At 40.6% G+C, this 19,771-nt stretch overlaps 1 protein-coding gene across 5 annotated transcripts in view; it reads left to right on the forward strand.

Moving 5' to 3' along the window:
• CNKSR2 (connector enhancer of kinase suppressor of Ras 2) overlaps window positions 1-19,771 on the forward strand; it is a 465,074-nt gene that overhangs the window by 146,862 nt on the left and 298,441 nt on the right. For all 5 annotated transcript variants that reach the window (XM_073616493.1, XM_073616494.1, XM_073616495.1 and 2 more), the window contains exons 6-7: window positions 12,373-12,414; window positions 15,420-15,539. In XM_073616493.1, the coding sequence (XP_073472594.1) occupies window positions 12,373-12,414; window positions 15,420-15,539 (162 nt within the window). The remainder of the gene's footprint in view (window positions 1-12,372; window positions 12,415-15,419; window positions 15,540-19,771) is intronic.

The raw sequence follows: 19,771 nt of genomic DNA on the forward strand, positions 1-19,771 counted from the left end.
TGTAGGTTTCTTTTATGCAAAGTTGTCGTCTCAATACTTCTTTAGTGAAGCAACTTTCTGAAAAGTAACAAGTTGTTGGGTCATTTAAAATTCTGCAAATTCACAGTTTGACTGTAGAAGATAATCTAATGTGTAGATGTACATTTTTCCTCCATATACAGTACATGGTATTAAATAGTTGATCACATTTTGTTCTACCAAAAGAGGAGACATTTCCCCAAAAAGGTCACACTAACAGGATTAAAACCTGATACAGTATACCGTATTTATCGGCGTATAACACGCGCCGGCGTATAACACGCACCCCAATTTAGAAGGGAATTTTAAGGAAAAAAAACTTTTAGGGGGGAAGTTGAAGGGAAAAAAACTTACATTTAAATGCCCATCATTGCAGCCTTCTCAGTGCAGCCTTGCCCCAGTGCAGCCATGTCAGTGCAGCCTTGTCAGAGCAGCCTTCCCCAGTGCAGCCTTGTCAGTGCAGCCTTGTCAGTGCAGCCTTGTCAGTGCAGCCATGTCAGTGCAGCCATGTCAGTGCAGCCATGTCAGTGCAGCCTTCCCCAGTGCAGACTTCCCCAGTGCAGCCTTGTCAGTGCAGACTTCCCCAGTGCAGCCTTGTCAGTGCAGCCTTCCCCAGTGCAGCCTTGTCAGTGCAGCCTTCCCCAGTGCAGCCTTGTCAGTGCAGCCTTCCCCAGTGCAGCCTTGTCAGTGCAGTCTTCCCCAGTGCAGCCTTGTCAGTGCAGTCTTCCCCAGTGCAGCCTTCCCCAGTGCAGCCTTGCCCCATTGCAGCCGTCGATCCCCTGTCCCTGCCATATTGGGCTTCAAAATCGCCGACCGCGATTTGAAAATGGCGCCGCCGGTGCCGAAATACACAGAGCCGGTCCTCGGCTCTTTCCGGCGGCTCTCGTTCATTTTCGGCTCCACTCGTAGTCCCGAGCGGAGCTATCCGAACCTAGCCGAGTAGGTTCGGATAGCTCCGCTCGGGACTACGAGTGGAGCCGAAAATGAACGAGAGCCGCCGGAAAGAGCCGAGGACCGGCTCTGTGTATTTCGGCGCCGGCGGCGCCATTTTCAAATCGCGGTCGGCGATTTTGAAGTTTTGACACCACGGGATCGCAGGGGATCGGCGTATAACACGCACCTGCGACTTTCCCCTGATTTTAAGGGGAAAAAAGTGAGTGTTATACGCCGATAAATACGGTATTTATTTTTTTGCTCTATATAATAAAAAATGTAGGGCTTGTGTTGTGAATTTTGTTGTCAAATGCTGGCTTTTGCATTCATTCCCAGGGCTTCTTAAACACATGGGTTTGAATGCAAAATGCAGCAAAGGCTACCTATCATTGATTTTGCCTGCAATGCACATGCATTCGATAGGACTTGCTGTGTATAAGAGAATAATGAAGCAGGTTAAACAACGCTTTCATTCATAATGCAAAATTGAGGCACATGTGAATATATAACTTCTCAAACCATTAGAATTCAACATGATAATAAAGTAAGTACCTCAGATCAAGTATACATATTAATTATTATTATTATTATAATACAGGATTTATATAGTGCCAACAGTTTACGCAGCACTTTACAATATAAAAGGGAGACAATACAGTTATAATACAATAAGATACAAGATGATTAACAGGGCCCTGCTCAGAAGAGCTTCCAATCTAATAGGGTGGGGCAGGTGGTACAAAAGGTTTTAACTGCGGGGAATGAGCTGATGGAAGTGGTAAAAGATTAGTTAGAGACGTGATAGACTTTCCTGAAGAGATGAATTTTCAGGGATCACCTGAAGGTAGCAAGAGTAGGGGATAGCCGGACAGGTGGAGGTAGCGAGTTCCAGAGGATGGCAGAGGCTCTGGAGAAATCCTGGAGACGAACATGAGAGGAGACGAGAAAGCTTGAGAAGAGTGGAGAGAACGATTTGGGTGATATTTGAAGACAAGATTGGTGATGTAGCTCGTGGCAGAGTTTTGAATGGCTTTGTATGTTGTGGTTAGTATTTTGAATTTAATTCGCTGGGTGATTGGGAGCCAATGTAGGGTTTGGAGGAGAGGGTTGGCAGACACTGAGCGGTTGGTAAGGTGTATAAGTCTGGCAGCAGCATTCATAATAGACTGAAGAGGGGATAGCCTATGGAGAGGCAGGCCAATGAGAAGGGAGTTGCAATAGTCAAGGCGAGAGATAACAAGGGAGTGAATAAGGAGCTTGGTGGTTTCATTTGTTAAAAAGGGGTGAATTTTAGAGATGTTACGGAGGTGAATTCTACAAACTTTGATGCCAAAATTCCTAAGCAAAAGAGCTCTTTAATGAAAATTATACATCAGTAGATCCAGCGGTATACGCAGCTGAAGATATTTGGATATCTCCACTTTTGCTACAGCTAAGAAATTTAAAAAAAATAAATAAATGCATCTTTTCATTTCATTTCCAAAAGTACCAGACTCTTGAAATTAACTTTCTAGAATTTGCTGCACAGTGGTCCCCAAACTGGGAGAGAGAGGGCAGCATTATAAACATGCTACTGCTTCTTTGCTGTCCAGTCACAGGTTGGGGTGGGACATTAGAGTGTGCTCAGATGCAATTGTCTGCAGAGAGGTCCCTGAGTGCAGCACCTGGCTGTGCTTTTAGGAGGAATGTCTGAATCACAAGATTTGTTGCTCAGATTTAAAATGTTTAGCAGAAGAAACTTTTCCTGCATATACATTTGAGCTGTGTGTTAAGCTGGTGGCCTGGAATTCATAAAAACATGAAATGCACTCCAAGCTCTGCAGTAATAATATGGCATGGAAATAATTAGACTTTTTCTCCTCTATCATGGAACACAGGAATTTTTTAACCTTTTGGGTTGTACTTCCACCCATAGGTGGATTGGACACTAGCAAGCGAAAATCAGTTGGCCAGCTCTGGAAAACCCCTCCTACTACCAGCATTCCTCAGTTAAAACTGATTTTTTGATGGTGCCTCTTTTCTTATTCATTTTTTTTTCAATCAAGACTCTTCTCTGTATCACTGTTGGAGCTTTGTCCCTTTAATTGCAATGTGTCCACCTTGTGTAGTACTGTGGACTGGACATGCAGGGATAGTTTGGAAGTGATCTTGCAATGTTGTTTGATTTGCAATATAGAATGTGTTCCATAGGAAACCATTTTAAATGGACTGCAGTGCAAATCTGCAAAATGCAAAAAGGACTAAAAATGTATAGGTGTGAACCAGGCCTTATGGTCTATCCCTTCGATCAAGTCCTCCTGGGCTCCATCAGGTATGGATGGAGCCTCTCCCATCTTGAGTTTTCACCATGATCATTCAAGATTTTATGACCTAAATCACCCAGTTATTTCAGGACTCTGAATGAAGAAGTCACAAGTGGGCTCCTTTACCCATATATTCTATATCGATTTTTTTTTTTTATGCAGCCATAGCAGTCTATGAGCCTTTGGCCACAGAGTTTGTCTAATTCAAAGTCACTCCAGGCCCATGACTGTTGAGCTTGCCCCTGAGGAGTCGGTCTACTGCTCTTACTTCCAAGTTAGAGGAGATCTGTTCTTGATGCAATGCACACCACTAGAAGACCAGCCTGCTGCTTCTACCAGTGCTGTGTCAAGCATTGGGTCATTTAAAACCCCAAAGGTCACAAAGTCTTTCCCATTTTGCCAACTGTTTCAGTTCATATGCGTAGAGCACTTTGTCTAAATTGCTGGAATATGGAATGTTTCCATGGCAGTGTTTCTTTGGTGGCATGGACACCCATCTTCTCCAGTGGAAGAGGCCTTAAGAACATGCTGAAAAGTCTTCTCCCTCTCTGTTAGGAAGTTTCCATTTTATTTTTCCACTTCCTTGACCTCCACTTCGAGATGCCCACAAGCTTGGTCTCCCTTTCACTCCAAGTCCTGTCTGCCAAATCCTCAGGCAAAGCTTCCTCTGCATGTAGGTACATCCACATTATCCAGAGTAGGGGTACATTTGTTACACTTTGCAGCCTGAGAGCTTGCATCCCAGATGCTTGGGTTGAAGGAGGCAGCATCTCCTCAGGGTATAGAATTGGAGTTTTGATCCCTGCCTCCTTCTCAGTTTCTAACCTCCAACCTTCCTATGTCCTTAGATCTCAGTTTTCTTGGTTCTTCTGGATCAAGATGTCCTGGCTGCAGTTCATTTGGCAGAAAGATTCCAAATGACTTAATCCAACAAATTCACTGTTTCCAAGCTCTAAGAGGGGACTCGCCTCATTCTGCATCACAAAGCTCTGAATGTCATCCTTTGCTTCCAAAAATTCTGTGTTAATTCTACCAAATCTATCATCACATACCTTAACCAGGCAGAATTTTTGGCTTCTGTGGACATCAGATACTTACATGTCCACATCCATCCTTCAAGCACATCAGTCATTTCTTAATTTATTCATGGCCCTACCCTTCAGACTTTCATCTGCACCTTGGGTATTCATCAACATGCTGGCTACAGCACTAGCCCTGCATGGTTCTCATGGGATATTTATATGATCTCTTGTTGAGGTAAACGTTGGTAAAGGCTCTGTCGTATTATGTGACCTTGACTGTCCAGACCTTACAGTGAATTCATATTGATCATGCATTTTCAGAAATCATTGCTGGAACTTATTGTTTTTGTAGTATTTTTTTTTTTTCCTCCAGACTCGGACACAGCTCAAGCCAGAGAGTTCCTTCCAGTGGAGAAACTTCTAACAATTCGATCCCAGATTCAAACTCTCCAGCCCAGGAGCTGTTGACTTTCCACTTTTTCAGAGGTGGTATCCTAATGGTAGCTTCTTTTGAGGCAGTTCCAGTTTTACTCTAGACCTTCTGCAACTCCATATTCTGTCATCATGGTACAAGTCGATCCAGTCTCTGGACAGATTGATTCATCTATCACTGAGGTGCAGGTTATCACTGGCCTGGTGGCTCTTAGCAAGCCAAGACAAGAGGGAGGAGGGGGGTGAGACCGATCCTGTCCTGGGCAGAAGTTAACATTTCAGCCTTGTCAGTTGTGTGCATTTCAGGCATGAACAAATGGCAAACCACCTTTGTCAGCTGGCAGTGTCTGGATTGGTTCCAGGACCTTTGTCGCTGATGGAGAATAACAGATGTTCAACAACAAACTGGAAAGGTTAGTATCCAGATACTGGGATCATCTAATGGAACTAGTTGATGTTCTTGTGGCTCTGTGGGATCAGTACACCTTGCCTTTCTTCCACTAAATCTTTTTTCCTCTGCTTTGTGGGATCAAGATGGAGGACACTCTATTGATCCTCATTGTTCCCGATTGACCCAGTTGAACCTGATTCTCCTGGTAGGTGTGGTCTCAGATTGAGGCATGCTGGTAGTAGGAGAAATTATCCAGGGCTGGCATACAGTGTTCACTCCTCCTGTGGGCAGCTGTATAACACAAAGTTCAAGACTTAGTTAAAATAAAATGTAGGTTAAAGGAATGGTTCATAATTTTAAATTGAAAAACAAACTTTTTCATATTTTATACAAAAAAAAATGAATTGCATAGGACTTGTTTACACTGGTGGCTGGGGAGCGAAAAAACACGCAGTTAAATCATATTTTTATGCCCCGCCCCCCCTAAATGCTCTGTGTAGCAGGCGGTATGACCCATGAAGTGGATGGGGCCGTGTCACAACCACCCTGCAAACACAAGCAATGAATGCAGTTTGTGCATGGTGAAACAGGCTCTTAGGGGTAAAAACAGTTGATGAGAAGGTGATGCCATCTCACTGCCTGTCAAGTGCCCTCTGAAAAGTGCTCCACCATAGATCGCTCTTTAGAGGGTCTATGCAAGTATAAACTACCCCTTAGTATTTAGTAATCCCTGTTGCTCTAAAACTTCTAAATAAGCTTAGATGCAACCAGTTGCCTTTCAGAACATGTTACACCCATATTTGGGGTGTAACATGTCCAGGCTGCCACATTTGAAAGTGGCACGGCTGTGCAGGGCTCCACCCACACAACCACCTCATTCATTCGCAGGGATCTGTAAATAAATGGTCTACAAGTCTCTACGGCAGATGGCTTGTAGTTCTTAATGGACTGCAAGCTTACTGATCAGCATGCTTTAAAGTTTATTGACTCTTCCTTTAGCTTTCAAATTGTCAAGTCTACACCGGTACAGGCAGAAGGCTGGAGAAAGTGTGCAGGAGCCTTACGTTGCACTTATGATTCACTCATCACAGGTAAAATGCTTTGCACTCTCCTGTAGGTAAAAATAATAAATGCACATTTTTTTTTCTGCAAAAGGGGTTACATAATTAGTGACGTTTATCTGTGTACATTAGAAATAACATATGATCAAGGACATATAAGATCCTTGCCTGCCTTTGGTGCCCCAAGATTTCCTGGAGCCCAAGCACCCTATTTATGCTTTTCTGGGTTATGCATGTAGGTTTGATTGATTCTTCTTGCATTTGGTCCACTTTCGCTCACCAACACTCTTGCAATTCTCATGCACATTCTCAGGTATATGTGCAGTCACATTGGCGATTCTTAATCTGCTCTAAGCAGCTGTGGTCCTCTCCCTCATCTTTTGCAGGTCCTGTTGGATGAATGGTACATCCTCTCTCAGCCCCCCAAAGTGCTCTTTTAATGTGTTCACAGAGGCTGTGCATTTGTAAACTGCCTGCAAGATCTCTGCACGTGTAGGTTGCCCTCCCTCCTTTCCTTACTCTATCTGCTGGCTTCAGTTCTAGCTGGTCTGCAATAGCGGTTAGGCTCACTGTGCACTCGCCTCCTCCTGCTTAGTGGCGGAAGCAACAAAGGATGCTCAACATCCTCTTCTACAACCTGCTCAGATGGGCCCGATAGCTTTTGGGCATAGAATCTCATGTCTCTAGCTGGTTCTTTGGTAGAGGCTTTATGGGTTTTAGATTACTTACTCAGTTTCTTTCTGCTTTTCCATGCAATGAGGGGTGCTTTGTGGAAGGACCGCTGCGGCAACATGTTGACTCCCAATGTTGGTTTACAAGGAGCCAGCCATTCCAAATCTGCCAGCGGGTGTTGTAGAGCAGTCGGCAGCCAATACAGGGGTCTGTGGTGCTGGGAACAGGATCAGTTCAGAAGCGATGTCAGGAACTCTGTGAAAAGCCTCTGATCACGTGTTGCTCATAGACGCACCCCCCACAGTGGCAGATATAGTGCATTTCCAGATTTGGTTCTTTCTTGTTTTATAAGAATGTTTTGATTTCTGATTACAAGGCTGACCTCATTTATCCTGGTTCCTTTTTATGCCATGTATCGACCATGACTAGTGCACCCAATATACCTGTATCTGAAGCAGGTTTCCTTGCAGTATTAAAACAAACCTCATAATGAAGCTATAAAATTAAAATGTCTAGAAAAAAGTTAAACTAGGATGGTGTTGGGGAAAAAAAAGTATCTCAAACATGTATGATTAAATCTATTTAAAAAAAATAGATTATGAAAGTGACAGCCCAGAGAAGGTCATCCACCAAAACAGGAAATGCATTATAAAGAGAAACAACAAAGAGCCCAATAGAACTAGAAAGGAACTGCACAGACTGCTAGTTGAGATGGTTGAAGCAATCCATGGAAAAACAATTGCAAGAAGCCCCCAAAACTAGTCTTTATGGAACCGCAATGAAAAAGAAAGCCATTGCTGAAAAACCCTCATACAAAATTATGTTTGCCAAAAGTATATGTGAGACATGGCAAGATTTTTTAAAAACATTTAAGGATACCAAATACACTGTCTATTACCCCGATTAGTCAGATTTGAGGGCAAAATTGATAGAGTGAAAAACAGAGCAACCCCAATGGAATACCTGTGAGTGGTACAGAGGTACACCTTCCAGAAGATTTCAAACACACTTAAAAAGCTACACTAATTGAGGATTTTAAGATTGTGATTAACCAATAGTCCCTAGCCAAGCTTACAGGGCTAGAGCTCTGTTATCTTTCAATATGCACTTTTATTATGCTAATTTAATCAAATTGTAAAAATGAAACTTTTTAATAATAAGTTTTGAACACAGTAATATAAATACTTATGCAAAAAATATGTAACTTGGAAAAATTCAAGCAAATCAAATTAATCTGTTCTCCTAATTAAATCAATCAATACTAATTTAATGATGGCTTAATTTACATTTTTTTTTTTTTTTTTTGCAATATGTTTTGTTATCTTACATGTGTCATACACATTAACAAAATACAGGTGTAGAAGTGTTATTCTTTTAATTATTTGTCTCTTGGGTATTTTTTAAAACTGGAAACATATTCTTACTTTTGAAAGGTTGAGTAACTTAATGTGTCACAAGGATGAACAATACAGGTGCACAGCTGTGGATGATGTATAATTCTATGTTACACTGCCCTGCTCAACAATAAACTATGTGAGACAGAGAAGGGTATGTTAGGAGAAAATAGATATTTTGTAACTGAGGCCTGTAATTCATCATGAGTCCTTGGTGATTTGTCAGACAGAGGGAGATTGTAGCAAAGAGCTTCGATCATTGTGAAAATCCCAGTAATTGTTTTTTAATTTTTTTTAATTTTTTTTGCTAGACTTGAATATAGGGGCACTTGTTTCCAACCAGAATAAATGTATCTTAATATAAGCATACTGTAAGCTTATTTCATTTCTTTTTTGTTTAGGATTTTTCATATTGCAGATGAGTTTTTCTAGTTGTACACAATTATTCACAGCAAAATCTTCACCAGGCTCACAAAATGTGCTTAGGTTATCATAACCTGTGATATAAATGAGCTTGACAAGAGCTTTGTAGTGTTTGATAGTTGGTGATGAAGGAAGTTTTAAGAGAGAACATTGTTTCAAATTAACTTCCTATATTACACAGTTTTAGGCCTCTTTCACACTTGTACGACTTGGGACTTAGCATTACAAGTCGTTCCCCATGATTTCCAATGACATCTATTCATATTAGTATGACTTCAAGTCATGCCGACTTCAAAGTAGTCCCTGCACTACTTTGGTCCGACTTTGATCCTACTTCAGCCCATTGAATATCACTGAAGTCGGATCAAAATCGGATTGCCATCTTAACTGATCCAACTTTGGCATGCGCAAAGCCCCCTCCCATGTTGAAAGCATGCAGTCTGGTATGGTTCAGAAGGGGGGTCTGGTATGGATTTTGGGGGGCACTCAACGCCATTTTTTCGGCGTGGGGGTTCCCCTTAAAATCCATACCAGTCTAATGGGCCTGGTATGCTCTTGAAGGGGGAATCCATGACAGGTTTTTTTTAATAAATTTTTGGTGTGGAGTTCCCCCTAAAGATTCATACCAAACACAAAGTGCCTGCATTGTCATGGATCAAAGTCAGATCCCCGTTCATTGAATTCGGATGCATGTCGGACTTCAAGTTGCAGGGCAAAGTCGGATCCATAGTCGTGTCGCACCAGTGTCAAAGGGGCCTAAAGGGTTAGTCCACAGAAAACTGATATTTCAGATTTTAGTTTGTGTTGAAAAGCTGATTTATTAGACAAATTTGGATTTATTTAATATTATGAAGGTGCTGGAACATATGGTAGACGTGGGAACATTCAAAGCCCGTAGGTGAATACTAACCACACTGGGAATAAAAGTATGTTGATGTCGTTATGGAAGTATCCAAGAAACTGGTGATGGTTCAGCCTGCTATTCTCCACCTATAACTAATATAATATACCTTTTTGACCTCTTTCCAGCTGGGAAAATTTCATATTTATACAAGTTAAAATCAACATTAAAATTACCTAAAATCCCAGAATGTTATATATTTTCTGAAAGCAGAGGCCTTGGAGAATAAAATGCTGGACATTGCATTTTTTTATGTAGCAGTTGTTTTGTCAAAGTATATTTTTAGGACGCAATGCACTAAAATGAATTTCAGTGCACGCATTTTTTTGTAAAATCTAAACGATACAGTTGCTTTGAGTTACTGGATATCAAACATGTCATGACTCAAAGTTGTGAGTGCATGTGAAATGGTGACTATGGTGCCTAAAGTTTTTTTCATAGGTGACCCTTAACCTATAAAAATGTTTAATGGTTTTTTTATCAGCTACTTAATTACTATGAATTATGACTTTAGAATTATTGCTTTCAATTCAGCATTCATGGCCATACCTCACGTGTAGCACAATTGCTGTTTACATACATATGCAGGACCTATATGCATGTTTGCATTTGTGTGCATGTGTGTGCAGGATTGCGTTTTATAGATTTTTTTTTTTTTTTTTTTACACTTTTTGATTTTTTTTTTTAAATTTAACTATATTGCTATCACAAGGGGGCAAACTAGCCTCCTATGTGATAGCTTGTACAGGTTGCAGTTACTCTTTATGGAGACCCCAGGGGTCTGTTAGACCTCCAGTGTCTCTCCTGCCCTCTGGTGTAAGTAATTTAGCATAGATTGTGCTTGATTACCTGCTTCCCAGCTACAGTGGCTGGAGAATGATAGCTCTGAAACTGGAAGTGACAATTCATTAGTCACAGAGGAGATTGGGGGACAGATTTTCCTCGGTCTCCTCTGTATCTGCTTGCCCTGAACGTGGGGGTACTATTTGCCATGTAGGCGCTCATCAATGCTCGGTACCAGGCGGGCGGTCATGTGAGAATCGAACATTAAGGCTGTTCCCCCAATTAGAGATGAGCCATGTCACTGTGTGCAGTAATAAAAGTACAGGGTTCTTCTGAACCACGGCCGACTCTCCTTCTCTTCTATTTACCCAGCAAATTGACGACCAAGGTTTTTTTTCCAGCAGTTTTGTGTGTCATGACAACTGCCACCCGGGCCGCTCAGCCTGCCCCTATACTGCCCTAGCCTGCCCCTATACTGCCCTAGCCTGCCCCTATACTGCCCTAGCCTGCCCCTATACTGCCCTAGCCTGCCTTTTACTGCCCTAGCCTGCCCCTATACTGCCCATATACTACCCTAGCTTGTCCATATACTACCCTAGCCTGTCTCTATACTACCCTAGCCTGTCTATATACTAGCCTGACCCTAAACTGCCCTAGCCCGCCCCTTGGAATTGAATATAAAGGCATGTCATATAATTTTGCATATAGACTGTTGCATGTAAATCTGACTTCCTGATAAATTAAATTTTAGTTTTAATTATCATGATATAAAATAATGGATGTGAGGGCCTTTTGGTGGGCGTGATTTTTTTGGGGGGGGATGGTGGGCAGCATTTCATTCTTGGTCCCAGGCAGCACAATGTCTTGGGCCAACCCTGATTTAACCACAATACATCAGTGATGGCTTTATTGACAAGGAGAATGTCAATGTTATTCTAGAGTGTATTTGCCAATATTTATGAAAGCTTAAACATTTTTCAATGTCTCCATCATCCATTAACATAACCACTCCCTATGCAATATTATTACAATGTAATATCTGCAACGGCCAAAATATAAGACTGCTAAAAATTTAACCCAATGTTTAAAAAAAGTTTCCTATGGTAATAGTAAGTGCTTTTGCCTTGATCAGCACATAACTAGTATTGATTAAAATCAGCATGGGTTTCTTTAAATTTAACTACAAGCTGTTTAAATGAAAGATCTGGCACAGACCTTTTTCGTCTTAAGATTTGGAGACTGAAATGTAAGTGGGATCTCCTTTCATACCACTTAAACGATATTTAATTTCATAAAGATAGTCGTTAAAAACATAACCTTTTAATAACTGAGATTCAGAGGGGTCATATTAAAGCTTGGTGCTCTCTAGGCTTTTAAAGAAGTTCATATTTCTAACCATAGTAAAGACATTTCATCTCTATATAAGGCACAAAACAAGAGAAATCAAAGTTTAAGCATTTGAGGTACTTTTAGCTAACATGTTTCATGTTGTAAAGCCTTTGTTTTATCAGATTTTGTAGTTGCATTAGCAGAGGTGCCTGAGACTGATATGAAACTCTAAAACACATCAGCGAGTTTATACATAAAAGAAAGCATTCAAATTAAAAAAAAAATAAAAAAGTTAAACTTGGGCTATGATTTTTAAGCCAGGATATAAATTGATTCTGCTTTTGAAAGACAAAGTCCCCAGAGGCAGCACAGGGCTAATAGAGTTCACTTGTAAACTCTGTGTGTTTTACTATGCTTCTTGGCATTGCAGAATGTAGTGTGATTGTCTGATTAACATATTAATATATAATGGATCAAAAGTAACAAGTTTTAGTTCAGTTTGGATTTAGCAAGTCTTATGCTTACCATACTCAAACACAGGACTCGCAATCAAAGACCGCGAGCAGATACTGTTATCTGTCATAAACGACTATGAAACTGTTTTTGTGTAAGTATGAGAATGTGTAGTTTGCTCAGGGTACTTATTGTTATGGGAGATACAAATTATTATTTCATAAATAAATGTTTCTAATGCATTTTTGTCTCTCCAGGAATGTACAGTGTATGAAACTGAAAACAAGATATTACATGTGGTGAGTCTGTCTAATCTGTATTTTCATCCAATCTTTAATCCCTACTTAGCAAAAGTGTGCCCATTCTGAGCCCAGGAGGTTCATAATTGCCAGAATTCAGCATTTCGTCAACAAGTTTATATGGCTAAAAATAACACTTGTTTTTAGTTGATCCGGACAGGTGTAGGAGTTTCCAGCACTGCAGTGGTTAACAGCCATATGTGACTAAAACAATGCCACCTACAACTCTGGTATTTGGCTATTTTAGTTGTATGTGGAATATACATTTTATGTCCTTGTAATGCAGGGTTGACTTTTTATGTCTCCTGAACATCTATATAGTCTGTTGGCCAGTGTAACCTCTGATGGGTGACTTGGCCTTCAGCAAGCTTGTTTTAATGCAGTGGGTATGTTAACTGCAGAAGTATAGTCATGGCCCTGCAGAAGTATAGTCATGGCCAGAGATATGCTTTGTTGGGCTATTTATGCAAAGTTTGTTTTCTATTTCCAGCCTGGCACTAACTGCAAGTGTTAACTACTTCAGTCTATGTCATATCACTTGATGCCCTGGAGATCTTCACAGCTTTGCAATCATAAAGCTTAAAAAGACATCTGCCATCCTTTGTTCTTGTTGAGAATCTGTACCTTTAGCAGTTGGCAATCTGCCAACATAGCTGAAGTCTCCAGCCATCAGAGTAACAGTACAGAATACTACTGCACATTGGGAAGATCTTATGACATCCACCAGCTGCACAATTCCTTGAAAACCATACAATAGTATAACTGCTTCCGGATCGCCCTATAGCAGATTTGCTGCAGGGCGGCCCCCCTGTGCAGGATCAAGTGTATATATACGTGATTCTGCACTACTGCCTAGGGGGTGGGTGGGTGCACGTGCTGCTGGTGGGCCACTCCTGCTGTGATTAATCACAGCAGAAACCGATCTGCAGGTGCCGGGCACTGAATGTCCACTGGCACCCACCGATCATCGACGAAACACACAGAACGGAGATCTGCCTACTTAAGCAAGGCAGATCTCCCTTCTGACAAGGGGGAAGGGATGCATTTTGTGTCCTTGCAAAGCAGAGAAAAAATCCATCTCTTCCCCTAGTAAAAGCAGCACATACAGTACACGAAAACACTGGCTAGGCACAGTTAACCCTTTGATCGCCCTAGATCAGTGGTCTCCAAACTGCGGCCCGGGGGGCAGATACGGCCCTTTGCTTGCTTTTATCTGGCCCTTGGGGTGTTATTTTATTAATTGGCAGCAATGAAGGGCAGAATTTCTCCCAATGACACCAATGATGGGCCCCGATGATACCAATGATGGGGCAGAATTCCTCCCAATGACACCAATGATGGGGCACAATTCCTCCCAATGACACCAGTGATGGGGATTTTTGTACTCCTGATGGCCACAGTCTGGAGGACAGTAAATGGCCCTTTGTTAAGAAAGTTTGGAGACCCCTGCCCTAGATGTTTAACCCCTTCCCAACCAGTGTTATTAGTACAGTGATTTTTTTTTAGCACTGATCACTGTATTAGTGTCACTGGTTCCCGCAAAGTGTCAAGTGTCAGTGTCTGATTGTCTGCCGCAATATCGCAATCCCGCTATAAATTGCTGATTGCCACCATTACTAGTATAAAAACCTAAAAATAAATACAAATTCCATAAATATATACCATAGTTTTGTAGACACTATAACATTCCCGTTTTTTTTAACCAAAAACGTAGCAAAATACATTGGGCTAAATTTTTATAAAGACATTTGATTTTTTTTAAAACCTTCTTATTGGATATGTTTTATAGCTGAAAGTAAAATATATATATATATAGATATAGATATAGATATAGATATAGATATAGATATATATATATATATAATATATATATAGTTTTTTTTTGTTTATAGCACAAAAAATAAACTCAGTGGTGATCAAACACCAAGAAAAAGAGAGCTCTATTTATGGGGAAAAAAATTACATAAGTGTTATTTGGGTACAGCGTTGCATGACCGATCAATTGTCAGTTAAAATTAAAATGGTGCCCTAGCGCAAAAAATCGCCTGGTTCATAATTTGACTGGAACACTAAATACAAAGCATTAACATTTGAAAATAGGATATTCCCTTGTTATGATCTAAAAGAGAACGTCGCTTAGGATATTAAAATAACCCCGTCATAAAAGAAAAATGATGGCTTCGATTGCTGGGCTCCCTCTAGGAATGTTAGTTGCCTGGCTTTTATGATGATGCTTTGGTTCCCCTACATTCTGAGATATTGTGCCTGAAACAGGTATGAAAAAGTCCGAAATAAGTCAGAAGTCCTTCTCTGCATACTTGTTCTCTTGAAGTAAGTAAATCTGGATGAGAACCAGGAAACTAGCATTTTCAAAATAAAAAAACAATAGAAAGCCTCCATGTTTTTTCAGGTCCTGTGTTAATGGGCCTTTGTTCAAATCAAGAAGGTTTTGCATTCCTATACATGTCTATTAGAATGGAAAATGTAGGCCATGAGAAGGTTAAGCGCAATTTAAGATCACCTGTCAATGAATTCTAAACTTTTTCAGAAGCATCAAAAACTGATGTCAGACTGATAATGTTGACACAAGGCCAAAGCTTTTTAACATGGGCCTAAAATTATTTTGTAATGTTTACAGCTGCACTTTCTTTGCTTAATGTTTCTGTAATAGTGATTCAGCGAGTGCTAAATATCAATTTTAGGTTTAAATTGCTTCCTGATTAAGCTCAAGGAACTTTCATTTAAGTAGATTTCAGGATTACAGTGAGCTAGAGATAAAATAGATCCTTATTAATAGTTCATTATATCCAATTATATCAGAGCACGATATGTAACATCCACTATCTAAGGCTTTAATCAGCTTTTTATCTTGATTACCCTGACCATTTCTCTATCTCCCTGCATTATAAGTATTCTACAATATGAATTCTGTCTTGCCCATTAGAAGAAAGAAGGTTTTCTGCTTTAACCTTTTATGACAATTTTAATATTCTCTTCTTCTTTAGTGCAAAACTTTGTCTGGCGTTTGTGACCACATCATATCTCTATCTTCTGATCCATTGGTTTCTCAATCTGCCCATTTGGAAGTTGTACAGCTAGCCAACATTAAGCCAAGTGAAGGACTGGTAAGAATAATACAGTTGCTAAGATCTAAATCGCCCAGAAAATTATATAGTATGCTGCAACTGATTATAAGTTAGAAAATGTAACTTACAGATAAGCAGGGAGGAGCACCCTAAACCATCTATTGGACTAGGACTTGCCTGTGCAGATTTTTTTTTCTTTCCATTTTAGCTGTATACTAACAGCAGCAACAAAGGACTTGGAGCCACTTATAAGTTTTAAAACATAAAAAAGGGGTCTTTGCTTATGCCAGCTATAGCTTGACATTGAATGTTATCAACTAACGGTATCTTTTTTTTTTTTTTTAAAAAGAATTGCTGGCAATTTGAATGTAAATTTTAAATATTACAGGCAAAATGACAAATATCTAAGTGAGTCCCCTTTACTTTTGTTAGCGACTACAGTCTGCTTGCTTGCCAGCTAAGTTGCTGGGGCTTGCCAAGTTTTAGTTTTTAGTTTGTTTCTTTGTAGGAGCTAATTAGACTTGTTAGAATACTCTCCTGGCATCAACAAAGTGAATCTGGCGATGAGAAAGAAGATTAGAGGAATCTTAAATTTCCCAATTCTTTTTTGCAAGGTCCTTTTACCAACCACACTATATATAAAATATATACTGTATATATATTAAATGATCTAAAAGAACTGGCAAAAGTGCATGTTGAGTTGGTGATCCATTGGTGTGGTTACCTTCTCTGAACCTCCTACCTATTGACCAGACTTTTTTCTAAGAAGGGGCTGGCCATTGCATTTGCAAATTCTACAAGCTGTGTAAGTGTTAGAACCTGTCTTCCCTTCTCCCCCAGTGGTTGTTTCAATTCCTCCGGACAATGGGTGTGAACAGCACCTATTGGTAAGCAAAATTAAATTATAGACTTGACACATGAATTGATGGTGGGAAGATGGCAGTGCTTTGACTAAAGCTAGTATAAATTCCAACCATTTAACTTTTAGTGCAGAAAAACACCAGGATCAGAGCTGGAAAGCCTACAGAGATCAGTGCTGCAGAACAGTTTGAGCTGAGATAACCCAAAAACGACTTTAAGCTTCCTTTTGGAGTTGGCATGACTTCAAGGACCAATCTAAGTTGCACAGGAACCTTGTTCCAAAATAGGTTTTTGCATCCTAATTATTTTCTTCTATAAATAGCCATATGGAAATATAGACTACCCATGCTCATGTGTGGGTAACTTACAGAGACTAGTTCAGTATTTTGAGGGACATTCTAGCTGAGTTAAATCTCATGTTAATAATCTTCCTCTTGCCTTCTTTGCTCAGTTTTGAAAACACCATTGTGATTTTTTTTTTTTTTTTCCTAATTTCAAATTTTTATGTAATCTAAATTAAAATCTGGGGAATTAGAGTGAAAGCTACTCATAATAGTTATGGTGGACAGTGGTAACTAGAACTGAAATCTCTGGTTTAATATAGCTAATTAAAGTATAGGAGAAATCTGACTTTTGATATATTTGACAGTCGTAAAGTCATTGCTTCATATATTGGCCAGCAAGGATTTCTGTCCTAAGAACTGAGCCAATACAAAGAAAAATATAAATGCCATACATGGAAGCCAAAGTCTGATGACTGGTTTTTGTTTTCTAAAGCTGCTTCATGCACTACTTTTTGTCCAATGAATATGATACATTTTGTGATTTTCTGTGATCAAAACTGTAGTAAGCATCTCTGTATCCCAGTGACCGCATGGTCCAAGTATGTGGCAATAGGGAGTAGCAAGGTAGTCACAGCCTTGATTACCATAATTGCATGTGTCACTTGTGTTTTTTCAGAAATGTTTTCAGCAAGTTTTTGAACTAATTCTTCTGTAATGTTAGAGGCATGTGGTTTGTGAGCTTGGTGTATAATTTTATGCATAATAAAGGGATTATTTGCCACTTTGATTTGGTATAAAATCCTCTAAAAGGTTCTCGGCAACCTCTGATAACTGCCTGGGAATTATAATTTATGAGTTGTTATAACCTATTTTACCTGCGGTGAAGGATAAAAGCGTGAAAGCAGTGATATCAGTGTGAGGTGCCATTTTGACCCCTCTTAATGTGGTATCTCTTTCACAGATGCAGTACATTAGTGACATAGGAATAAGATGTCTGTTCGGAGTTTATCGAGATTACTCCGAGCATGATAATAATTCTCCTTTGAACAGCCAGCAGTGTCCTTATGTTATTATGTTCTGCACCATTTCAGTCTATTCTGTATGATAAAATCTCAATGTGAATGCAGTCTTGAAGTGGTGTTGCATAATTCTAAGACTCTAATTGACTGATAAGTCATTACATAGTGCATCGGACTCAGAATAAAGCACAGAAATGCATTAAAGGGAATGTAACATGGTTTAGAAAGGGAAAAAAACGGAAACTTTTTCATACATCATGGGACACAGAATCAAGCTAATATTCATTACCTGCTGGGTTATATTCCATCATTAGGTGAATGGACACTGGTAGACCAAGAGTCTTCAGACAGGAAGTGACTCCCTATATAACGCCTCCCATACAGGAAGTACTTTTGTTTTTTACCAGTGTCTGCAAGGTGGATGGCACGGTTTGTTTGAGCTCTCTGAGCTCCAGGTCTCTAGTCCCACAAACGGTTCCAAAAATGAATCGAGGGATTGACCGATCTGATTCATTTGACACAGGCTTTTATGCTTAGATAAATGGTACCCGAGCCTCGCAAAGAAGACTCAAGATCCTGCAAGGTTTTGCCTGTAACATGGCCTCCGGGCACTGGACACTGCGGAGTGGAAATCCTGGACACTACAGCACTAAGGCATTTCCTGCAGGGTGATGTACAGGTCCAAGGAAGTGGACCCTAAACATGAAAGGGTACCCAGTCCTTGAAGGTCCAAGTGACAGAAACCCATCGTGAAGGGTGAAGATTGGGCCCTCAGTTCCTAAGTGGCCCTGCGCCTGGATAGGTAAGTGAAACCCCTTTATTTTATTATTGTGGGTTGTCCCAGTGATTGTAACAACCAGTCAAGCTAGCTAAAGGCTGGACACCTGTGTGCGGTGACCATATGGGGGAGTTCTGGGATAGCTGTGGGTATTCGCAAAGGGTACCTTTTTTGCTTGTGTCTGGCTGTTTTCTACCTGTATGATGGCGCACTATGGTGTGCCATTTCACCTTGGTTCACCATGGCGTACGTGCATTCGCAAGAGCCCCGCTGGGCTCCAGTTTGTTTGGTGGCCATGGCACAAGCGGATTTGCCGCATATGCAACGTAGCCTTTATCTAGGCGCACAAAGATTTGCGTCATATGTGAACACAGTCACGCCCACTCGCTGGGACCGCGCACATGCATAGAATGTTCCGGCGCACACCCAGCTTATTTAAGCTGTGTATCCAGAAGGGACACAGAGCAGGCTCTGAACAGACACTTGCAGTGGATCATTTCTCCATACCCGGGTCACTTGAGTCAACAGGTGTTGCTTGGCAAGCTAAAGGTGATTAGCAGGATTGTTGCATAGGGGCTTGATGAGCCCTATTAAAGGGTCTCCCTTTTGAGGTGTTTTAACTACACCCAAGTACTCTTGGTTTGCAGGCACTGAATGTCTTCCAAAAAAGAGGAGTGGGACTAACACCACAGGGAAGGGCACACCTATGTCATTAGTAGTGCCTGATGAACCTAGTCGTATCCCTAGTGTTGTATCCCCTGAAAGACCAGAGGCTTTCCAGGCAATCTGAGCTGCTGCACCTATCTGGCATGCTTCACCCTTTATCACTTAGGATGAACTGTCCTCAGCCCTAGCTGGGTTAGAGCACAGGATTGCCGGCATGATTGCCTCCATCCCGCTGGCAGGAAGCGTGACAGATCCCCCTCCCCGGAGTCTCCTCATCTGGAGCAGGAATGGGTTGAGGATGGGGAAGAGCTTAAAGCTTGGTATTTGGTGGAGTGCCCGGCAGATGAATCTGCTTCTGAACAATCTGGACAAGAAGATATCAACTCCTGAAGAGAAGATTTTCCCCATGGGGGTTTTTTTAGCAGCCAACAATATTGGAAAAAATATATACTAGATAAGTAGTAAGTAATTTTTATTTTCACAAAATATAAAAAATTGTATTGCTCTGAGCATAAACAGTCAAAGCATGAACTGTGGTACAAAAGTAATAAACAATAAAAACAGCACCAATGACATAACAATATACAGTAAAAATACACAATATACAGTAATAAACAATAAAAACAGCACCAATGACATAACAATATACAGTAAAAATACACC

The sequence above is a fragment of the Aquarana catesbeiana genome, linkage group LG02 (genome assembly GCF_042186555.1).
Source record: "Aquarana catesbeiana isolate 2022-GZ linkage group LG02, ASM4218655v1, whole genome shotgun sequence".
Classification (NCBI taxonomy): Eukaryota; Metazoa; Chordata; class Amphibia; order Anura; family Ranidae; genus Aquarana; species Aquarana catesbeiana.